Source organism: Microtus pennsylvanicus, chromosome 10 (genome assembly GCF_037038515.1).
Source record: "Microtus pennsylvanicus isolate mMicPen1 chromosome 10, mMicPen1.hap1, whole genome shotgun sequence".
NCBI lineage: Eukaryota > Metazoa > Chordata > Mammalia > Rodentia > Cricetidae > Microtus > Microtus pennsylvanicus.
The window spans coordinates 106,986,432-107,007,845 of NC_134588.1; the positions used below are offsets into that span (position 1 = coordinate 106,986,432).

At 43.6% G+C, this 21,414-nt stretch overlaps 1 protein-coding gene across 1 annotated transcript in view; it reads left to right on the forward strand.

The window, feature by feature from the left end:
- The window catches only part of Ush2a (usherin), a 663,496-nt gene that overhangs the window by 489,683 nt on the left and 152,399 nt on the right, over positions 1-21,414 (forward strand). The window contains 8 exon segments of the mRNA XM_075987373.1: positions 12,114-12,337; positions 14,003-14,007; positions 16,372-16,478; positions 16,481-16,574; positions 19,533-19,690; positions 19,693-19,748; positions 20,384-20,441; positions 20,444-20,552. Of these exon segments, the coding sequence (XP_075843488.1) occupies positions 12,114-12,337; positions 14,003-14,007; positions 16,372-16,478; positions 16,481-16,574; positions 19,533-19,690; positions 19,693-19,748; positions 20,384-20,441; positions 20,444-20,552 (811 nt within the window).

Here is a 21,414-nt window from a genome sequence, read left to right on the forward strand (position 1 = left end):
GAAAAATGGTAATTACATTTCAGAAGATTCTTCTATCCTGAGTAAATAAAGGTGCGTAAACAGATGACAGATGACAAATAGATGATCGATAGAATAGTTAGATAGATGATAGATAGATAGATAGATAGATAGATGATAGATAGATAGATAGATAGATAGATAGATAGATAGATAGATAGATAGATTAGAGACTGATGACAACAGATGGTATATATAAATAGATGATAGATAGATAGATAGATAGATAGATAGATAGATAGATAGATAGATAGATAGATAGATAGATAGATGATTGATAGATAGATAGATGATAGATAGATAGATAGATAAATAGATAGATAGGTGGATAGATGATAAATAGGCAAATCGTAGATAAGAGATGACTTAATGGATAAATAGAAAATGATAGGTGATAGATATAAATATATATACTATTCCACTAATGACACTGTTTACAAGTCCATTCCGCCTTCATTAGCTGCTGGTAACACCATAGCAAAGACCCCAGCATTTTTTGCCTATGACTTCACCAGCTCTAAGGTCCTCATACAGTTGGAGCGCACCATATTGGTCTTTCTATTGTTAGCTTCTTTCACTTAGCATCCTTTCAAGACTATGTCGGGATTTAAGTCCGAATTCCATTGTATGTATACACCATATTTTGTTATCTGTCTAGTCACCAAACAAAGGACATTTGGATTCTTTCCACCTTTGGGATATGGTAAACAAAGCACAATGAATCAGTGCCCTTGTTAACACTTATTTTCTAATTTCATGTGTTTTCTGTGTGACTGCCCCTTCTGTAATAACTGTTATAATTAACTGCGAAGCAGGGGGTTTGATCTGCATTTCCCTAATGATTCATAATATTGAGTGTCTTTCTGTGTGATTCATAGGCTTATCCTTTCTCTGGAAAAATGTCTATTCATGCACATTTCTATGTTGCTGAGGTGTGTCAGTTCTTCATATATTTTTCATACTCATCCCTGCTGTGGTATTGTCTCCAAATGCTCACATTTAAAGCTTGGTCCTCAATGTGATGGTCTTCTTAAGCTTTTGCACCGAGGTGGGACCTATTAGAAAGAGATCAGGTTATCCAGGGTGCTGCGCCATAAGGCACTAATGGAATTCTCAGGGGGCTTTATTTCATTCCTGAGAGCTGGAGCTGGCAAGTGTTGCTGCTTAGAGGCCACTGGGCTCTGCAGTTGTCCAGCCTGTGTGACCATGAGCCTGCCATCCCCTTCCTTCATCCACTCTTGCCATGAAGTTGTTTGTAGAACAGGGTTTGTGCCATGTTCTAGAACTCGACATATCAATGAAACAGACCTTTAGAAACTGTATTGAACAGGCTCCGGTATTTTGTCATGTAGTAAAATAAAAATGGCTAAAATAATCCCTCATTATTTTATGATTTCTGAATACTTTCTCTAGTGCCTTCCATGTGGCTGACTCTTGTCTACTTTAATGATGAAATTTTGACAGATACAAATTCATCTATTTTTTACTGCTGTAAGTTTCATGTTATAACCAAAACAATTATTTTAAACTCATTTCCCAACCCAATATTGTGAAGCTGTCCCTAGATGCTTTCTACTAAGAATTTTGAATTTTAATTTTACTCTGTGATCTTCAATACATTTTGAGCTCATTTTGTGGCATATAATAAGGTAAGAATTTGACTTTATTCTTTTTCATGTGAATGTTTCTGTTTCTCAACACTAACTGTGCAAAAACGAATGTTACTTTCCCCCATTGGGTGGTCTTGACAGCTTTGTTATAGGTGGCTTGACCGCTGCATGTGTGAATTTGTGGCTATCCTGTCTATTCCATTTCAGCTGCACATCACTCTTTGTGCCAGTACCACACTGTTTTACCACAGCAGCGTTGTACTGGAGTTTGGAACAGGAAGCAGAAGACTTCTGACTTTGTTCTTAGACAAGACTATTTTAGCTATTTGCGATGCCTCAGCGTTTATGTGAAAATTACCGTGGCTTTCCCATTTCTGAAAGAAGCCTCAGGATTTTGGCAGAGATCTCTTTGGCTCTCCCAATCACCTGGGCTAGCACAGACATCTGAACAGTGGTTTCCCAGCCATGACCGTGGGATGCTCTTACACTGGGCTGTTTCCTGCAGCTCTCGGTGTTCACATGTCCTTGGTTGACCTCATTGCTACACAGTTTATACTTTGGGTGCTGTGATAAATGTTACTGTTCTACAGATTGTTTGTTCTTATGGTGTAGAAGCCTAATGGATTATTTGTGTATGTTTTATATATTGAAACATTGATGAATTCATTGAGTAGTCCTGGTATTCCTTTTCATAAATGGAATTCATTTTAATAAATGGAACTTTACTCCCTTTTAAGATCCTGCAGTCTGAGAACATACATGGATTGCCTGACTTGTTTGGTTCTGGATGCTTGTTTTTTTCTTTATCTGTGTAATTATTCTGGCTACCACCCAACGCTCCAATGGTAAGAACTGGAGGCCGGTATCTCTGTCTCCTTCCGATCTTCCAGTGGTTCTGTTTAGAGTTGGTTGTTAGTCAGCCGCTCTTCCTATTCACACCCGCTAATACTGGGACAGTTTCCTTATATTCCTGCTCTGTGGAGTAGAATGAAAGAGAGAAAGCTTTCTTTCGTGTCTTTTCTTCTTCAGCTGAGAGCATGTCCCCCACCACCCCTTATTGGGGTGTTAGGATGATGTTGTATTATATTGATTAACTTTGATTTGCTAGCCTTTTAAAAATGATTGTTAATGAGACTGGAGAGACGGCTCAGTGGTGGAGAGTGCGAATTACTCTTACAGAGGACCTGGGTTCCGTCCCCCAGCACCTGTGTCAGGGACCCTCAGCTTCGGGAGTACCCAACATCATCTTCTGGCCTCCACATGCACCGATGCTAATGTGCGAAGACCCACCCCCCCATACACACACATATGCATAATTTTAAAATGGCTTTAATCTTGTTGGACTGTATTATTATTGTGTGTGTGTGCCATGGTGTATTTGTGGAAGTCAGAGGCAGGTTGTGGGAGTAGACTCTCTCCTTCCATTGAGGAGTTCAGGTGTTGAACTCAGGCTGTCAGCCCTGTGTTGCGGCAGAATTTCCTCAGGGCACCGTGTTGTTTTATTGGCGAATTTTCCATTCTCAGAATAAATCCTACTCGGCCATGAAGTGGTTTTTTTGTTTGTTTGTTTGGTTGGGTTTTTTTTTGTTGTTGTTGTTGTTCAAAGTCGGTATTCCCAAGGGCTTCCCATCTACAGTTCTCTTCATTCCAGCATCTTTGTGTGGTTTTAATATCGGGGTTTTGTATAACTCACAGTTAAGTTAGGAGTCATTCCCCATTCTTCAGTATTTCTGGAAGAAGACATTGGTGTTAATTTCTTTAAGGATAAGTAGAATTCGCCAAGGAAGTCACTTGTCCACTGTGTTTCTTATGGGGAGTTGTTTGGTAAATCATATAATCTTATTATGAATTACTGAGTCCCTTCTGGTTTTCTACATTTTTTTGATTCAGTCTTGTTAAATTTGTATTTCTATCAGTTTGTTGTTGTTGTCTAGTAGCATAGTCTCTTGAGCAATGAATTTGAGCAGGAAAGACCTGGAGGATAGCTGTGCTGAATTCTTGTCTTATTTTCCTACTCTTCATGAATTTAAACCAACTATCCGATGGTTTCCTATCAATTCGTCTTGCTTCTACACTGTAGGTCTCATGAGGACTAATTCACAGAGCAGGACATCCAAGATGGTGCGTGAGCTCCCTAAGTTCTCATTGAACTCAGGCCTTTCCTTATTAAAGCTTGGTGACTCATTGCTTACATGATACAACCTCTGGATTATTTTAAATCATCTGACTGCTTGGCATGGCCACCGTCTACTTACACCTTGAAAACAGTCACAGAATAAGGTCCATGGAAGGAAAAATGTCTAAGAAGGGCAACACAGGAAATGGGAAGGAACTGCTGAAGGCGCGTGAGGGAGAGGAGAGATGGGCAAGGGAGAAGGAACTCAAGATTCAGGGAGCAAGAAGGAAATCAGCCAGATCTGGGTCATGGGAAGAAAAGAGTGGCTGAAGTCTATGCTCTAGAATCCCCTGTCAGCCATTTCTGAGATGTCACCAAGATAAACAGTTTTGTAAATTCCCTCTTAAAGGACACTCTATACCAAAATAAATCTACCAGAAAACAAAAACAAAGCAACATAAAGCCAGTAACAACAAACTTGATATTTGGAATTTTTATATTTTTGGTCTAGAGACATCAAGTCAAGGACTAAGGTATTTTTTATTTAAATTTTTTTAGATATTAATGTTATTATCAGAATCTCACATGCTGACATTGCGCATGTATGAGCTCTAGGGAAATTTATTATCCCTCATAACCCTGCAAATTATGAATGTGCTTAGCTAAATGTAATATTTTACTTCCTCTCGTTTAATTATCTTCCCGTTTTAAGCGTTTTGTTTGGTTAAGTAAATATAGCCTTATTAAGAAATAATTTTCCCATTAGGAAAAGCACTTCAAGACATTGGCACCGGCAAGGACTTCTGAGCATCTAGTCACTTAGGAAATTGTGACAATTGACAAATGAGATTTCAAGAACTGAACAAGTTTCCACACAACAAAGGAAACAGTTGAGGAATATTATCCTGCAAAATGGGAGAATTCATTGCCAGTTATGGATTCAACAAGGGGTTGATATCTAGCCCAGCTCGGGGTTCTCAGGCTTCCTATTGCTGCAGCCCTTTAATACATTTCTCCTCTTGTGGTGATCCCCCACCATAAAGCGATTTTGTTCTAGCAGTTTTGCTACTGTTATGAGTCATAGTATAAATATCTGATATGTGAACCGCATGGGAGTCATGACTCACAGGTTGAAAACTACTGACCCAGCATAGACAACTCAAAAAGTAAGAAATCAAAACACATCATAAATGGGTTAATGAATTGAGTAGATGATTCACAATAAAGTTTCCAATTAATAGGACAAAAGAAATTCCAACTTCACTAGCCACCAGAGAGACGCAAATTAAAACGACATTGAGATTCTCATGGACAAAGGGGAAGAATTCTGTACTGATGGTGAAAATATAGACGAGAGGGTCACGATGGAAGTCAACATGGAGGTTCCTCTGAAAGCTGAAGATAGATCTTCCACATGACCCAGCTATAGCACTTCTGGGTATTTACCCAGAGGGCTTCACAGACGGACATCACAGCAGTCTTTGCTGCAGCGCTACTGATGGGAGCTGAGTTACAGGACCAGCCTGAGGGTCAACAACAGGGGAAACATCATACATATACAACAGATGTTTTTTCAGTCATAAAAAATATCAAAGTCATGTTTGGGAAAGTGGGTGAAACTGGAGATAATTTTATGGAGACAATCCATCTCAGGAAAATAACACAATATGTGTTTTCTCCTATGTGGCTCTTGGGTTTGATACAGCTATTTTAAAACATGGGTATGCAAATATGACTGGAAAGCCGATGCCAGTCTGCCCTGGCAGGTACATCTCACCTGTGGCTAATGAACTGCAGAGCTAAGGATGCTTATGAACATGGCCCAGCACAAAGTCATGTTGGTCAGACATGCCTGGAAGGGTAAGCAAGGGACTAACAGGAAAGGCACAGCCCTCTGAGCTCGCATACATGGGTGTAAGTAAACATGCTCCATACTTTTTAATGCAAAAGTTTGTGTGTGTGTGTGTGGGGGGGATCTGTACCAATGATCTCCTTGGGATCGCAGCGTAGTTCAGATTTTCTTCTCTGCAAGTGTTTGTGGTGGCTCGCCTTCTTATCTGTGGGGCTGACTGCAGTAACTGTATTCAGTGTGTAGTGTCCGGCTAACCCAGTGGTTCTTACCCTTCCTAATGCTGTGACCCTTTCATACAGTTCCTCCATGATGTGGTGACACCCCAACCATAAAATCATTTTATTTCATTGCTGCTTCATAACTGTAATGTTGCTACTGTTATAATATCATAATATAAATATCTACTATACAGGATGTCTGATATGTGACACCCCCAAAGGGGTTGCAATCCACAGGTTGAGAATCACCTGTCTACACTCTGGTTCTTTCCACTTGAGTCAGGTTATCTTCGGTGACGTCACTAGCCCATCTACACATCAGCAAGCCTTGGGTCATTATATTGCCAGCGTTGATTTGAGCCCCAATACAGACTTTCATTCACTCACGCTGAGTAAGGTCTTGAGAGAAGCCGCTTGACCTAGTGGAGAATGGACGCCCATGGTGCCATGTTGGCCTATGGGCGACGCATCACCTACACAGTGAAATAGAGGGAGACAGGTTTGAGTCGGCCCAGGATTTGGTTAGTGCTCCAGGAAAAGTGGATGTGATTGTCATAGCTCTGTTTTACAAAGACTAATTAAATCTGAGTGGCAGAAAGTACAAGGAGGGAAAGAGAGCACTGTTGCCAGAAGGGAAAGCCGCCGAAAGGCCACTGCCCTCTAGGATGGATTCTTAACCTTCTGGAGAATTCTTTCAAATTTAAAGATTCTCACTTTCAGTAGAAGTGCATTGTAAACACATATGCACGCACACACACACACACACACACACACACACACACACACACAAAAGCAAGCATGCAAATTGCCTGCCATCTTTACACCCTTGAAGTGCACTGATAGACCCACGTTTCAGAATCACCTCTTTTACTTCACTATGATGATGAGAGCTCACCGGTCAAATGTTTCTTTTTCAAAAGGAATTACTTTTGTTACTTTGAATTATATGTATGTGTGAGGGGTATAGGCACATGCCTGCAGTTGCTGATGGAGACCATAAGAGGGCATCAGATCCCCTAGAGGTGGAGTCCCAGAGAGCTGTGAGCCCTCTGTGCTAAGCAGCGAACTTGAGTCCTGCAGAGCAGGACCTTAACCGCTGAGTCCTCTTTGGGTTCTCTCACCAGTCCACACTGAAGCCTTCCTGAGACTGTGACATTCTTCAAGTCCCAGGAAGCAAGAGTGACATGTTTCTGCAGTGCTATCTACGCCTCCATTATCTCTGGTAGCCACAGTGGAGGAGACAGAGGCTCAGTACTTGTAAAACAAAGCAGAAAAAAAAATTTCTTTATTGCTTTGACCTTCAGACGCACGAAAAACAGCGAGGTTCTGAGCTCTCGCTCCTCCTCAGCTGTCTCTCCTTCTGGTCTCCCCAGCGATTACGAGTGCTCACAGACCTGCTTCTCCACACCCTAGCCACTCTTCACACCCGCCGGACAAGGCTCGGATCTTACAACACTGTTCCAAAACCCAGCCTCTCCCAGCGCCCGGCATTGTGAGCCCGCCACGACACCGGCCTGGCTCGTAAAACATCTCTTTATGTACTTTATTACTTAAACTCTTTTATTTGCCTGCAGGAGCCCCTTAACAAAATCACATTGAATTGACTTTCTCACACCAAATCAAATCTCCCTGGTCCCAGTTCAGTTGTCTTTGTCAATATGTATTTTATAAATGGAGTGAATTAACAGATGCTGGAGGAGCAGAAGTGCTGGGGTAGCGTTTATGTTTTTTAGTGCTCTCTCTGGGCGGACGAGCTGTGTGGGAGTGTTATACAGGTACCTTGGGAAGGAAGTCATTCCCGCCGATATGTATTCTTAACCATTTTCTCCCAATATATTTTAAATCTCCTTATTACACATTTTTCCCTTAGTGTTTTGCATATATGGTTTTATCATGTACGCCATTAATTTGGGCTCGGACTTGATGCATTCCTTAATATTAAAAGACAGAATTAAAACATTGTCTATCATTCAGAGAGGATGTTAGCCATGACCAAGATCATTCCCTGCCTTTAGAATATGTTTCCATATACATACACACACACACACACATAATAAATCAGGTTTATAAGGTTATAAGGTCTTTGTTTCATGGCAAAATTCTGGGTTTACATGGACCCTAGACTCTGCTTTGAGAAAAATCAATAAAGACCTCCAAAAAAAAAAAAAAAACACATTTTTTTTCCTAGAATGGAATTTCCAAGTTTCTTAAAAAAGGTGGAGGGGGGTAACTACAGGATTCCATGGTGCAAGAGCTGACTGGAAGCGATTGCTCCAAAAATGTCTCCATACAACCCCGATGGTCTTTTGGAAAATGTAATGTTTTAAAATATATGGCAGTGGTTTGAGGAACAAGCTGTCTTCCTCGGTTTTGTGATGGTGGCCATAGCGCCACCTACTGGTCATTACAAGCAAGAATGTCTTTTTTCTTATCTTTTTTTTTTTTTTTTAACTGTTCTGCCCCTAATTTTCTAAGTTTGTTCTGAGGGCTAATTGTAATCCGTTTCTTCTCTCTTCTATGCCTGAAGCACAGAACCCCTTGTGCTAAAATATGACGGTCCCTAGTCCAGCCCAGGGTTCAGTATGAGTTTTCTTACCCAGAACTGATTTTTTTCTACATTACCGGTTTTATCTGTTAGTCTTCTTTGGAGAGTGTAGGGCGCATTGTACAGACTTAAACTGCTTACAAATCAGACAAATATTTCCTCACTAGTCCTGTATGTTAAAGAAATGCTGGTGCCATACTTGATAGTATGATTTCAAGCTTCTTGTAATTTATTTCTCCACTGTCTACAAGAGCTGCCATCTACCAGCGGCTGTATGTATACACGATGTGAAAGACTGTGTACGCAAGCGGACCTGAAGTGGAAACATCTACTCACACGCACCTCCCTGTGTCTTGCTCAAAGACATTCTCCATATTCACACAAATACAATGAAGAGCCTTGGAAGAACGGACCAAGCCATCAATAAGACATGACCTGTTTGGTTTTTCTTTGGGCTTGTTTAAAATTGAGACTTCTGTGCGTCGAGGTTCAAAAGTCAAGTGCTGTGTGTGATAAATTAGGCAGGGGTCAAAGGTTGTTGCCATGCCTTTCGGAAGCCAGTCTGTCTCTGGATTTGCTGCTCATTCACGCTGAAGTGAGGCACCATGGGTAGTACCACCAAGCCCCTCTCCTGCAACATCTGCTCTCCCTAAGTGAGTTAGAGCCCGTCAGACATCTTTATGTCAGAATATCACAGTGATGGATGCAGACTTCAGAAAATGCTGCATAAAAATCTGCTGTGCCGTTCTGGCCATTAAGTGAAATTACTATTTAAATTAATGGCACTGTCATGGTTTATCTGTGCAAAGAATGAACGCTGATTAGAGTATTAAGTAATTAGCAATTTATCACACTGGAACAAGGTTGATAATAATTGAAGAAGTAATGGTTGGCCAAGGAAACTAGAAAGGGAGGCACTTCTTGTTATGTGAGTGAAATCTCGCCTGAAAATTTTCAATTCAGAAAAGCCAAGATGAAGCTCTTTGTCAAAAAAAAAAGCATCCTTTCTTTTCCTCCCCTCGTATAAAAACAGTTCATTATCAAAATTTTAGTTGACCTGTCAAAAGTCCCTCAGAGCGATCAGATGACTGATTAGGGTTTCGAATTAGGTCAATGTCTGCATTTTGATTTCATATTTAGAGCATGGTGAAGCCATGCAGTAATTTGCGAGCGGAGGGGGAGACTGTACTCTCCTCCCTAAAAGACCAGTTTCCAGGTTTTGATTGCTCTCTAAAATGGAAACATGAATAGTTTTAAGAAAATTACAAGAGGAGAAAAGTGACAGCCAAGAATCCAAGGGTATGTTTAAATTTATGATCTGAAGGCAGCAGAAAAACAATTTCCAAACAATACCAAACTTAAGCGCATGGCGGTCACTTTTATTTTTGTGTGTATGAGAATACACATTTATAAGAAGACACTGGTGTTTTGCATGAATATAACTGTCTTTATCCATAGAATTAAGACTCAGTCTGCTGTGAGAACCTTGCAGTGCGAATCTTATTACAGAGCACATGTCCTGGGAATGAAAATAAAGATTGTTAATATCGTAGTTTACTTTCAGTGACTTGGAAGACTTTTCACACTTAGGTTAGCATATGATACATCAAAATGTAACGATCAGTATCTATGAGTAGTCAAGTATACAATTTTTAAATAGTGAGAATTTTTTGAAGTTGAACACTAGTATGATGGTTCTTCAGAGCCCTGACTGAATAGTGTCTTCCTTTAAGAGATCCACCACACTGAGATCTTCTGAGTGACCTTTTTTTAAAGCTTTAAGAACTCTGGCCCGTTATTAGGGATGCTGCTCCTAATATGGACGTTTATACAAAACCAGATTAAACAATTCAGGACTCCAGAACACTTGAAATTTGAATTTCTTTGCATTATTAGTTGGGACGAATAATAAACAAACAGAACTCTAATTAAAATGAATCATTCATCAAGTGGCGCGGCTTTGCGGCCAGATGCAAATTCTATTTAGACAACATGATGACATGCCATCTAAACACCTTGATTTCTAGCAAAATCCAACTTCAGAGCATTGTTTATCTAACTGGCTCTTTTATGTCTAAATTGATGTTGGTTTCTTCTATGGCGATACATGGTAGACATTTGGTCAGTGGGAGAAAAGCCCATTGGCCCTTCGGGCATAGATGTCTCTTCGGATGGAGAGTCGGTGACGCACCCTTATTTTGGTGTTCCCAGCCTTACAACCACGTCATTTGATAGACCCAGAGCTGCGTGAGACTCAGAAAACAGTGGCTGGCTGCCATGCTTGTTCTTCTGGGGTGGCAAACAGGCTTCACTGGTTTGTTAGGGGTGTGCACGTGAGGTTTGTGATGTACTTCACTTAGCTTGTTGAGAATTTTTTATAGTGGGTTCTGGTCATGTTCACTCACCTCCCCAACTTCTTCCAGATCTCCCCTACCCACCCAATTTTGTGTCCTTTCTTTTTAAAGTCTTTTTCAACCATCCCATCAAGGCCAATTTGTTCTTCCTAAATGTCTGGCTTTGCCCTAGAAAATGATCATCTTACCAGAGCCCTCACTTTAGAAAGAGTGACTCTCCCTCCTGCAGCAGCTACGGATTGCCTGGAGCTCTTCAGAAGTGGAGAGACTTCCTACTCCGCTCCCCACTCCCTGCTGGGATCTGGGATGACCCTGGCTTGCACCAGAGACTGTGTATGATGCTGTGATTGGCTGTGCGGCTGTACCTAGAAGGCAATGTTTCTTCGGAGTCATCCACAGCCTCCTGCACACTTTCTAACCATTTCACAACGGACCCTGAGCCTTGTGAGAAGAGCTTGTGGTACACATTCCATTTAGGCTTGAGCGTGCCATAGCCTCTGTATCTCTGCCTCTTGGCCAGTTGTGGTCACAGCGTCATCTCCCCTTGTGATGTAAGTTTGTAGAGGTGTGGCTGTTGGAGACTTTTGACCAGCTGTGTTTGCTGTCATTATCATCTTCTTAGGTGCCACAGGATCCCAAGATGGCCTTCCCCTCAACCTGTCACTGAAAATAACTTGGTTCTTCTGATTTTCTGTCTCCACCTTCCTAATGTTGGTATCACGAGGTGTGATGCCATCTGGCTTATACAGTATGGATTAGAGACCAAACTTAGGCAAGCGCTCTACCAACTGAGCAATAGCCCCGGCTTGGTTGCACATACCCAATCTAATTCTGAGAGAAAGGGAGTCTACGGATGTCTCAGACTTCAGGAGAGGCAAATGCACACCCCAGACAAAGACAGGCGGCAGTTTACGGAGCTCTTACCCAGGGTGGCTCATCTGGATGTCTCTATATTTCCACTCTGCCTGGCTCTCATCCCAGAGTCCTGGGTGGCCCAGCCTCCCTTGTGAATGTCTCCAGCTTTCTCTCTAGGATCTTTTAATCTAGCTAACCTACTTGAGCAACATGCTGTTATCATCACAAAAGGGGCAGGCGGTTTTGACAGAAACCCAACCTTTCTTTCTTTCTTTTTTTTAATGGAGTGCGGGCAGAGTCTGGCCTAGCTGAATGATTTCCGAATGGTTCCTCTTGTGTGTTCTTTTCCTAATGAGTGCCTGGCGCTCTTGCTAAGAAGGACCCTCACCGCACATCTAAATCACCTTGGTGGAGAGACACTACCCTTGCTAGGGCTCCTTCGCCGAAACGGCCCGAGTCTGACGCTTTTATACCAAGCTTTACAGCTACCTCAGTTTTCTTCCCTTTTTTATTTGATATTCATATATAACATTTTATTGTTGCAGGAGTGCTGTGTTGTGGGCAGGATTATGTGAAGATGTCAGATACCATATGCTGCTCAGCTTCCCACGGAGAGTCTAAAGCACACGTTAAAAAGAATGACCCGGTGCCAGCGAAGTGCTGCGACACTGAACTTATTCCAGAGAGCCGGCGATGCTGTAATGGAGTTGGAGAGAATCCTTTGAAATATGTTTGTCCTGACGAGATTTCGGCTGCAATGGCGATGAAGGTAATTGATAGAAAGCCTCTCGGAGGTGCCGCCTTGACGAAGAAAAGAGAAATACATGGTTCATAACTATTTTTCTAAAATAGGAATATAAAACCTCACGTGTGCATTATTCATTCTTGTGTCCTATCCATATTAATACCGGATGAGTTTGTCATGATTGATGCCGCAGCGATGAATTCTAAAGGAATTCCTAATGATTAGCTGTTCTGGGGAAAGCTTTGCCCAGCACTTCAGATGAGTGGGTGACAGGAAGTGAGTGCTCCCAGACCGAGCACTGTCCTCCCTGGCCCCTGTGCAGCACAGCCCTGGGTGCTGCAGCTGCAGCCTGTGGTGATTCAATTGTCAATCTCAGTGATTTAGAAATAGCTGGAATCACATCCCTGGGTGTGCTGATGAGGGGTTTTCTGGAGGAAAGGACTGAGGCAGAGCACTAACCCAAGGAGCGCTAACCCAGGGGGCAGGCAGTGTGGAGCACTAACCCAGGGGGCAGGCAGTGTGGAGCACTAACCCAGCGGCAGGCAGTGTGGAGCGCTAACCCAGGGGGCAGGCAGTGTGGAGCGCTAACCCAGGGGGCAGGCAGTGTGGAGCGCTAACCCAGCGGCAGGCAGTGTGGAGCACTAATCCAGGGGGCAGGCAGTGTGGAGCACTAACCCCATGGAGCAGGCAGTGTGGAGCGCTAACCCAGGATGCAGGCAGTGTGGAGCACTAACCCAGCGGCAGGCAGTGTGGAGCGCTAACCCAGGATGCAGGCAGTGTGGAGCGCTAACCCAGGGGGCAGGCAGTGTGGAGCGCTAACCCAGGATGCAGGCAGTGTGGAGCACTAACCCAGGATGCAGGCAGTGTGGAGCACTAACCCAGCGGCAGGCAGTGTGGAGCGCTAACCCAGGGGGCAGGCAGTGTGGAGCGCTAACCCAGGGGGCAGGCAGTGTGGAGCGCTAACCCAGGATGCAGGCAGTGTGGAGCACTAACCCAGGGGGCAGGCAGTGTGGAGCGCTAACCCAGGATGCAGGCAGTGTGGAGCACTAACCCAGCGGCAGGCAGTGTGGAGCGCTAACCCCTTGGTAAGCAATGCTGTGCTATGGGTAGGCAGAGAAAGCGAGCTGAGTACCAGCATTCATCTATGTCCTCACTTAAGACATGTCCGCATCATCTTACTTCATGAGAAGGAGCCCCTGCGTGGACTAACAATAATCCACAGTCAGTCTGTCTGTCTTTGTAGCATTGGGGGTGAGGTTCACAGCCTTGCACTCGCTTGATCAGTGAGCTGCATCCCCAAACTTAAAATGATATGTGGGGTGTCATTTAGCCTGGAGTTCACCACCTCCCTTTCTAGGGGTGCAGTTTTATGACTCACTTGATGTTTTTTTTCCTGCTGCGCTTGCCTTAGTTCTCACCTCTTGGTCGGTCCTGATCTTCTTAAATCCATCTTTTAATGTTTCCTTCTAGCAGTTTCTTGTCCACTGATTACTTCATCTTTTTTCACCTCCTTGAGGTACTGCCTTCCACTTATCTTTCAACTTTCCTATTAATTAAAACAGGAAATGGGACCATTTTGTCTAAAAGACTTTGTGGGTTGGGTGGGGATGGTTTTGTTCCTGAGGGCATTGGTTTGGTTGGGTTTTGTGGATTTGCTTTATCTTTGAATGACATTGTTTGCTTCTTTAGCACAGGTTTGACTCTTCTTGGTTTATTGTTGCTTGCCCTGAGCCTCCTAGTCTCTAGTATTTGTAAGAGCCTCTTTCATCAGAGGCTGACTGGGGACTTGCCGTGCCCACCATGGTCTGTCTGTCAGTGGGAAGCGTGGCAGGGTTGCCACCTGGCAGGGAGACTCTCTGTCAGGGAGTCACATGATCAGGACTCCTAACAAGTACTGCTGTATTCTCTCTCCTCCAGGTTGGCAGTGGGGTTTGCCTGGCTGCTGGCTGTGTAGGGACCCACAGGGGCACTGGCAGTGCATGCCATGCAGATTGACTTTTCCTGTCACCATTTCAAACCTGGGTCCCGGCTTTGTCCTTCCAGCACGTGCTCTCTGCCCCTCTCATCTGCACTAACTCTTTTCTAGCTTGTCTCATTCAGGCAGGCATGGCTAACTGCAGCCAATAGCAATACACTTGCTGCTGACAGCCCCCCTTAGGGCTATGGAGCCATCCAGGGACACAGTTTCCTGTTGACAGAGGTTTCTGTCCCACCAGGTCCCACAGTTGTATAGTCCCAAAGAAATACACAGAGGCCTACATTAATCATAAACGGGTTGGCCTATTAGCTCAGGCTTCTTATTAATTCTTACATCTTAACCCATAATTCTGTTAGTCACATGGCTTGGTACCTTTCATCAGCGAGACATTCTCATCTGCATCCTCTACATCTGGGTAACAACTGCAGACTCACTCTTTCCTCTTCCCAGAATTCTTCTGTTCTCATTGCCCCCACCACTACTTCCTGCCTGGTCGCCCTGCCAATACTTCCTGCCTGGCTACTGTCCAATCAGCATTTTATTAAACAAGCACAAGAAAAAAATCTTTACAGGGTAAAACCATTCTTTCACAGCAGTTTCCTTTTTGTTTTTCCATGCCATGCCAGAGATCTTCAGTTTTCTCTCTTTCTCTCTCTTTTTCTCTTTCTCTTTCTCTCTCTCTCTCTCTCTCTCTCTCTCTCTCTCTCTCTCTCTCTCCCTCCCTCCCTCCCTCCCTCCTCCTCTTTTCCTCCCTCTCCCTCTCCCTCACTCTGTTGTTGCTTTGTTGCTGTTTATCCATCCTGCTTAAACCACTAAATCAACCATGCACTTTAGAACTTTACTGCTTAAATAGACTGTGTTAAAATAAAAGCAAATGTTTGTGCAAGTGATGGCTCCATAGAATGTGATTTTCAGTCTGACTGAGATATAATTGGCATGTGTGAGTACTTGAAATGCCCTGTGTGTTACTTCCCTGCAGGCTTCCTTAGACTTTATATGTTGAGTTCTTACAAGTCATCCGTTGTCTTACTGTCGTTTGGATAAGTTTCCAGTGAGCAGATAAATATGCATTCACTTTGTCTTTCTTAAATGGAATTCTCACCATGTTTTTCTGAAGAAATGGTATTTTGATAAACTTGGAGAAAATTTAACCTTTCAGGAAAGAGAGAAGAAAAATGATCAAATTTTAATATTAAAACCATTTAAACCCCATTTATTACTTATGTATAGGAATGTAATGTGGTTTGGTGTCTTCTGTGATTATTACCTTCTCTATAGTGCCCCAAATTTAAAATGACTGAGCGGTTAATCTCCTCAGCGTGGAGCACTCCCAGCAGGGGTGAAGCATGCGGAGGTCCCTCAGAGAGAAGACTTGGATGTGAAAACAGTCACAGGGACATGTGCAGCACTTGGGTTCTCTAAACTTCCGTGTTGTGGGTCTCACTTGTCCTCCTTAAATTTTTATTACATTTATTTGTTTATTTGTGTCTTGGGGTCAGGGCTACCTTTGAGCCGTGGAGAATCTAAGGGATGTGTAGAAGACAGAGGCCATCTTTGTGGAGATGGTTCTCTCCTTCCGCTACAGAGGACCCAGGCATTGGACTCAGGTCTCAGCTTGGCATTAGGGGCCCTTATGCACTGAGCCTTCTTACTGGCCCCAGTGCCAACTTTTCTTACAGCATAGAAGTTCGGATTCTCAGAAACCCCATCCTATATTTTCTCCAAAATAACAAGAAAATGTCAAAGTTCACACAAAAGCTACAGTTCTTATTTGTCACGTATCCTCTGAGTGTGAGGTCATTTGATTCACAGACCAGACCATCCTGGTGAATTTAGTTTCCATTTCATGGGCTCGTACAGATGCGGCTTTGAAAGTTCCCAGAGCTAGGAAGGCACAAACCTGAAATGCAATCCAAGCCTTTCAGCATCTCTGCCCTTTCTGGTATGCAAGCCATTTTCTTTTATGTGTTTGAAGATGTTCATTTATCACAAGAGTAAAGCATTTCATTCAAATGATACAAAAATGCATTCTATGTGACTAAGGGAAGTTCACAAACTTTCTTGTCCCTTTCCCCAAAAGGAACTCAGAGTTATGGGTAGCTGTCTGCCCAGCATCCATGGAGGCCACAGCACACTGTGGGCAGTGTGACTTCACTGCCACCACCTATTTCTACCCTGTGGCAAGAGGATTTTCAACCCCACGGGGAGGGTAGCAACGGATGGATTGTGTTCTTCAGCAGAGAAAACGGTTCTTTCAGGACATGTAACCACTCTCTGTCATAGGTAGGTGATGTATGCTGAACCCGCTGCCCGTGGCTGAGTGGGCCGAGTGGGAGGCTACTTTTAATGCAGACTCCATTTCTCTCTGACAATCTCCCTCATGTCCATCAATCTTGGCCTACTCTTAAGCCAACTTGATGCATAGTAATCAAAGGCATAATCTGAATGCATTCAAAGACAGTTATTTAAATTGTTTAATCTATCCCTCAGAAGGGATGTGTATTATTTTAAATTAAGTTGAAAGAGAATAAAGAACAAGAAGTAAATAAACTACGTGTGCCTTTCTGGTATATTCCATTAAATGGCTATTAATTTTTATTCTCAACATTGTAACTTAACTTCTAGTAATGGCTGGTGAGGCCTGAGAGCATTGCTCTGAAGAAGGGGACCACTGCAGGGTGGGACTGTCCCCAGGATGGCCAGTCATCCTCAGAACAACCGTCACAGCCACTGACATAGTAACATCTAAGCATCCTTTTGCACTTCTGGGTTAGTCTAAAGTAGGGGTACTTAGCACTGACTGAGCTGGATAAGAAGCTCTGTAGAGTCGAAGGTTATTTCCAATCACCTCTGCTCTTTCTTGCAATGTTTTACTGTTCTAATGTTTCTAAAGTTCTTACAGAATGTGATTGTTCCTGAGTACGAAGGTGTATTGCTACAGGTAGAGCCAGAGAGGGTTCATTTAAGTTACATAATTCATATGCACTCTAGAAAAATAAACAAAGCAATGCTGAATACAGCACAAACCATCACTGTGCCTCACTAACCACAGGCAGTGATCACTCCAAATTCCAGCGATGGAGTGTTCCAGGTGAGACAAGAAAGCTCCCAGAGGGAAGGAGGAGCAGAAATCAAGTGTGCTGACCAGAATGTACTCCAGTGCTGTGCTAGGTAGCTCAGCTCTCCCTGCTTACTCCCAAGGCCGTCATCTAGTGTGGCCATAGGATGTGACGGAACGGGGGTCACCTCTGGAAAGGGGCTTGCTGTGGGAAGCAGACCAATCCACACCTGACGTCTGCTGAGAGATGAGATCTGAAAGCTCCCATATGGGCAAGGAGCTTCCTTCCATGTACTTGGCCCCTCCTTCAACTGTTGGCTCCCCTTTGGTAGCCCTTCATCATCCTGCTCAAAGGATCATAGTATTTGGTGTAGGCCTTCCAGGTCAGCCACGAGCCCCTTCTATGCCTACAGCATCTGGCTTACAAAGACCACACCCTCTACTGCACGGCACTTGCTTTGGACACTCGTTCTATTTGTCCCACTAGGGCTGAAATGGTCTTAAAAATGTTACGTCTTTGCTTCTGTTTGTTGAGATTTATTACACTGCTCATAAACAAAAATTATTTAATAAATAACACTAGGAAAGGCTTCAAGATAGACCGCGGTTTGCCCTGCCTTCCGGCTTCCTGCTGGAAATATCACAGTAGTGGACCCTTACTCTTAAACGGTTAGGTTTTTATTCCATAGAGTTGCCAGCTTTTATCTGCCACCTGCAATCAAGTCAACATTTTGAAGGGCTCTTAGAACATCCTTGCAGGAGCCTTCTTCCAAAATGAATAGATGCGCTACTGATGTTACATTAGAGGGGCTTTTAAAACCCAGTTGCTTTGTCTGCTGGAAAATGCTATAAATTGAGCATGAGAAACAAACTTTCTTATCTGTGGCAGCGCTGGGGTAGAACCCAGCAGCTTACCCAGCCTTGGCAAGCACTCTCCCACTGAGCTACGTCCCCAGCCCACTTCTCATGTGTTTGTTAGCATCTCACTAAATTGCCGAGACTGGCCTTGAACTTGCTGTGAGTCTCCTGTTTCACCCGTCGCCTTCACTGGTTTGTGAAAACGGTTAAACACACTCTGATGAGTGCCCTTGCTGTTCCCTGTCTGCATTTTAAGACTCATTTAGGATTGGAGAACTTGCCAGGAGTTCCATCCCTTTCCTGGTAGCCTTTGGTTGTAATAACTGATAAGATTTATAGTGATAATACTACAAAGTAGCCTTGACATACCTGCCTCATCTAGAAGTAAAGGGGCGCACGAACTTTGGAGACACTCAATTCAACCTTACATTAGTCTTCTTTTCAATCATTTCTTTTGTATGCATATACCTGTGCATGCATGCATGTGCATGCATGTGTGTGTGCACGCATGTGTGTACATCTGTAAGCCAGAGGCCCACGTTGTTTGCCTATTATCCATCTTACTTTCTGAGGTCAGAGCTCTCACTGGCTGAGCACTCTGGAATGGGCCTGTCTCCACCCCACCTGCAGTGCTGGGGTTACAACTCTGCTGAGCCTACCCAGCCTTTCCCACCCATTCTGGGTATGGCGCCAGAAGCTATGATTCAGCAGCAAGCACTTTACCCCCTGAGCCTTCACTCTGGCCCCTCAGTAGTTTCTTTATAAACATTGCCCTCTTCAGAAATGAAGAGGTCCTGGCTGTGAGACTCCATCTCCACATCTCGGGATTTATAAAATGGAGAGATTAGATTTCTGTTTATTTACAAAGGGGTAAGAGCATGAAGCATTTGTTTTAAATGTTTAGAGATCTTGAGTTTCAGGGGTTGGAGGCGTGGCTCCTAGGTTAAGAGTCAGTACTGTAGAGAACCAGAATGTGATTCCTAATACCCGTGAGGGAGGCTCACAACTGCCTACAACTTCAGATCCTTGGCGTCCGGTGCCATCATCTGACCTCTGCAGGCACCAGCACGCATGCACACAACGAGAGAGAAAGAGAGAGAGAGCAATTAAAAATAAAAATTAAATTTAAAAACGATTTTTACTTTAATTTTTTTAGTGTGGTGCAGTGGGGGCACACACCTTTAATCCCAGCACTCGGGAGGCAGAGGCAGGTGGATCTCTGTGAACTTGAGGCCAGCCTGGTCTACAGAATGAGTTCCAGGACAGCCAGAGATGATATACAGAGAAACCCTGTCTCTGAAAAAAAAAAGAGTAAACCCCCAGAGTATGCCTTTTGTCTTTGCAGACGTAGACCTTGAGCCCAGTACTGTGTATGGATACAAGACTTCTGCATGGAACAGCTATGGGTGAGGATTCAGCCAGCCTATTAGAGCCAGCTCAAGAGAAGATGCACCTCAAGGAGTCAGGGCCCCTCCATGGGCCAGGATGGGCAACCTGAAGACGCAATTTTCTTAAACTGGACAAGCCCAAACAGTCAAATGGTATTAAACTACTTCAAAAATAGAATTACCTAACTTTGTAAATTCCTAAAATATGGAAATGAGTGAGTTATATATTGTCATGTATCTATTCAGTGGAAATATTTCCTGATAAAAGGAAACCCAAAATTCCCACTCAAAATTCCCAAATCCTCATATATACCAGAACTACTTTTAAATAAGCAGAATATAACTGAAGACAAAAATCGTTCTATTGCTAAAAGTAATTCTTTTTAATCATGAGCAGAGATAAACATACAACTCAGTCCTGAATTCATCTTCCCCAGGTAGTAAAATTGAGAACCACTTGCTTGAGCATAGAAAAGTGTTGTGTTTTAAGATGCTGTTATACCTCATTTCTTTAAAACATGTTATGGCAGGGCTGGTGAGATAGCTGGGCAGTTAGAAAGCCTGCTCCACCAATCCTGACCTCCTGAGTTCGGCCCCTGGGACTTGTGCGGTGGAAGGAGAGAACTGTCTCCACAAAGCTGTCCTCTGACCTCCACACACGTGTACGAGCATAGATAAACAAATGTAATTGAAAAGATCAAGGACACACATGTTGTTTGAAAATGGTTAGTATGGCATGCCACACAGCCTGCGTCTTTCTACCTTCCAGGCCGTTATTCACTACGTAGATTCTTCCTCAAGATGGACGGGGGCGATTTCGGGGACCAGCGCCGAGTTTCACCGACACAGGGGGATCCAGCCACTCCAGGAATATTCGTACCAGCTGAAGGCTTGCACAGCTGCCCCTGTGCAGCAAGGTGAGAGGAACTCACCTAACTGTGGGAAGAAGGGCCCAGCGTGAGGGCTGTGTGTCATCCTGGGTGTGACTTTTCCAAGGCCAGTAAACCGTGTCTCCCTCCGAGTGGCATTGAGGAGAGTGTGAGTCTCCTTCATTGGCTGTTGATGCTGAACAGGAGATTCCTGGCGCAGAGATTTAACCACACATCAGTGTTTTGTCAGGAACAGCGAACTCTCAGCCAGTACCAGTGACTCTTTTCTACCCCCTCTCATTCATTATTTCTGGACAGCCATTGTGGTTTGCCATGACATTTCCCCCAATCAGTCTCACCATGTGGGTTGGTATCAATGCAAGAAAATAGTCAGTGCTCAATAAATGCTAATGTTAGGACTGGGTCTTTAAATTCTAAGCACATTGGAGTTCATCTATCACTGGAAGAAAATTGAGGGAAAGAAAAAAACATTCTGATTTTGAAAGAAACCAAAAGCTGGCATTGAATGGTAGTGGCACCTTTGGTGCTGAGCCACAGGGTATCCACACTGACACAGGAACAAATGCCCTCCTTTCTCAGGCAAAGGAGTGTATTACCACATTCCCAGGACCAGAGGAGTCCCCGTGATACAGGTTATCCTGAGGCCGCCTCTCACGTTCTGTTGCTTTTACACAAGCCCGGGTACCTTCCTGGTTTCCAACATCATGCCCCACTCCCTGGGCAGCCATCCAATCTTACACTTCTCAGATTCCAGAACATTGAAGCAAAAATAGACAACTCTTCTCTTGGGATGTTTCTTGGTCATAGGTACTCTGCTACCGTGGCAGAAAAATGGAACAGGTCAGGGATGGCCTACAAAGCTGTAAAATGTCCAGAATTATCATCATTTAGGTGATAACTTGCACCTAAATATCATGCCATCAAAATTT